Source organism: Buceros rhinoceros, unplaced genomic scaffold, assembly GCF_000710305.1.
Source record: "Buceros rhinoceros silvestris isolate BGI_N320 unplaced genomic scaffold, ASM71030v1 scaffold7238, whole genome shotgun sequence".
In the NCBI taxonomy this organism is placed as follows: domain Eukaryota; kingdom Metazoa; phylum Chordata; class Aves; order Bucerotiformes; family Bucerotidae; genus Buceros; species Buceros rhinoceros.
Window position 1 is genome coordinate 12,763 of NW_010428540.1, and position 2,470 is coordinate 15,232.

The 2,470-nt window shown below is 57.7% G+C and overlaps 1 protein-coding gene across 1 annotated transcript in view; it reads right to left on the reverse strand.

The window, feature by feature from the left end:
- Positions 1-548: 548 nt before the first annotated feature.
- ASXL2 (additional sex combs like transcriptional regulator 2) overlaps positions 549-2,470 on the reverse strand; it is a gene marked incomplete at its 5' end in the record, with an annotated part of 51,257 nt that continues 49,335 nt past the window's right edge. The window contains one exon of the mRNA XM_010142315.1: positions 549-2,468. Within this exon, the coding sequence (XP_010140617.1) occupies positions 549-2,468 (1,920 nt within the window). The remainder of the gene's footprint in view (positions 2,469-2,470) is intronic.

Genomic DNA, 2,470 nt, shown 5'->3' on the forward strand with positions numbered 1-2,470 from the left:
AGGACACGGGTGGCTGGTGCTGTGTTAACGCCTTCCAGCTCGGAAAATCGGAACTAGAATCGAGAGCAGCAGCAAGCCCAGCCAGGGCTCCTGCACCGGCACTCCGTCAGCACCAGCGTTTGGATTTGGGATTACCCAGTTGTTCTCCCGGTGCAGAGAAGACTGACGCCAGGCCGAGGGTTTGCCAGGGGCTGGTACCCCGCCTCGAGCAGCGCTCGGCAAACAGGCCGGACAGCAGGCTGGGGTTAATACAACTGCACTACAGGGCACACACCAGCTCCTAAAAGATTGAAAAAATACTTTTAAACAAAATAATGTGACATATTTACATAATTCCTTAAGTGCAAACTCTTGTCACAATTCACGTAGTTGAGCTCGGTTTGGACTCACTGTACAAGAAGGTGCTCTTTCCTTAACGACGGAAGGACGCGACTCCGCGCTCCTGATTCAGTTACGTGTCTCTTGTGCAAGGTAGAAAATTTCCTGTTTCTTCCCAAAGCAAAACCAACATCGAGCCATCCTCTTCCCTGCTGCCCGTCCTGTCGCGGTTACCGCACCACAAGGCAGGAGACGCAGAGCTTCGAGGGGCCGATGCAATCGTCATGGCAGAAGGCGCCACAGCCCTTGCACATGATCATGGCTTTCAACCTGCAGTAACATTTGGAAGGGGGATCCTCCATGCCGCTGTCTTCAGCGAAGGCCGGAACGGGGATGGTCTGCACGTGGCTGCCCGAGTTCATGGCCTGGCTGGTGGGAATGGTGGTGACGGTCACGGAAAAGGACATGACGTTCCCCATGGTGCTGGAGAGCTGGTTGCATTCAGACAGCCCAGTCATCAGAGAGCCCTGGTTCACGTCTGGGGAGGTGGAGACGTTGATCGTCCCGCTGTAACTGGGCCCGAGGAGCTGCGCTGCGGTGTTTCCAGACAGCTTGGGAGGGTGTGAAGGAGAGAGCAGTGGAGGCTGCTGCCGCTGCGCAGAGTCCGAGGACGGCACAGAGGAACCGAAGAGCTCAGGACTGCCGTGCACCTTCCCCCTCATCGCCTGCGCCACCTGCTCTTGAGCGGCCTGAATAAAATCCCGTGCGAGCGTAGCTCCGTCTAACGCCTGTGCCTTCTCCTTGCTGACCGCTGCTGGCTGCGGCGCGTCTGCCTCCATCTTTACCCCCTTCTTAGCGAGGGCGCTGTGAGACCCTTGCTCTTTGTCACACGCACCAGGAGCCTGGGGCTCCTCCTTCACACGGACACGTTCACACTCATCACCAGCGCTCTCATCGTCTGCATCTCCCTCGTCACTGCTGCCAGCCAGCTCCTCGCATTCCCCCAGTTCTGGTTTTGGACCATCAGCAGGACTGTTCAGACACACGCGGTTCTCGGGGTTCAAGGAGAAGCCCCTCCTCAGATTCTCTGACCCACGGCCGTAGGTGGAAATGTTGAGCAGATAGTGACCAGACATGGCAGGCTTGGATGTCCTTCTGCCCATGAAACCCAGCATGAATCTCGGGCTGGTGGAGCTGTTTTCTAACTGGAAACCTGAGTGAGCGAGGTTCAGTTGTGAAGGCTGAAGGACTGGCAACAAATTCTGCCTCTGCACCCTCTTGATAAGAGTCTGAAGGATCTGCTCCTGGGTGGTTTTGCTGAGCGCCTCATGGCACTGGTGCTGGTCAAGACTGGGGTCCTTTCCCAAGGGGAGCGGAAAGGTCCTTGGAATGTGTGGCAGAGGCCTGTTTTGGCAAAAGATCTTCTCGAGCTGTTGCGTGGGTAAACTCAACGGTCTTTCACCGCCCTCGGCTCCAGCACCACTCCCTGCTCCACCTGTAGCACCAGCTGCTGCTGCCGCTGCCCCTTTTTCTTCACGGGAAGCCAATGGGACAGTTTTCATCTCCGCTTTGGTGAGAGGCTTCGGCAGGATTTGCTCCAGAGGGACGTTCTTGCCTTGAAGGAGTTGGGTGACCAAAGGGTTGTTGGCAGGAATACTGGAGCTCAGCTTTGGGAGGGCCCCACTTGAGCTTGAGCTTGGATGAGCTTTAAGGCTGGGTGCTACTGCAGAGGGTGGGACAGACGGAGCAGATGGGATTGCACCTCCAGCCTGACCTTCTGAGCTCGTGGACATCAGCGAAGACAGCGGAGGGGAAGGAGTTTTGCTTTTAGGAACATCTGCGCTGGTCCCTCCTAAGGCCGTGGGTGCTGCCTTAGTGATGATTGTGCTGGGATCTGCCGTGGATGCCGTGGCGCAGCCTGGTCCATCCCTGATGGCTGGTGCCCCACAGGCCTGGCCTGCCGGAGCAGAAGGTGCTTTCTCTTGTTTGTCACCGCTGTTGGCACACGGGGAGCCCAAAACCCGGCTGACAGTCACACCAGGGGGGCTCTGCCTGAGTCCACTGCCCTTCTCTAGTGCCGACAGCGTGGATGGGGAGGGGCTGGTGCTGGCACTGCCGGCCGGAGCTCGGGGCTGCAGTGCGGCAGTTTGCT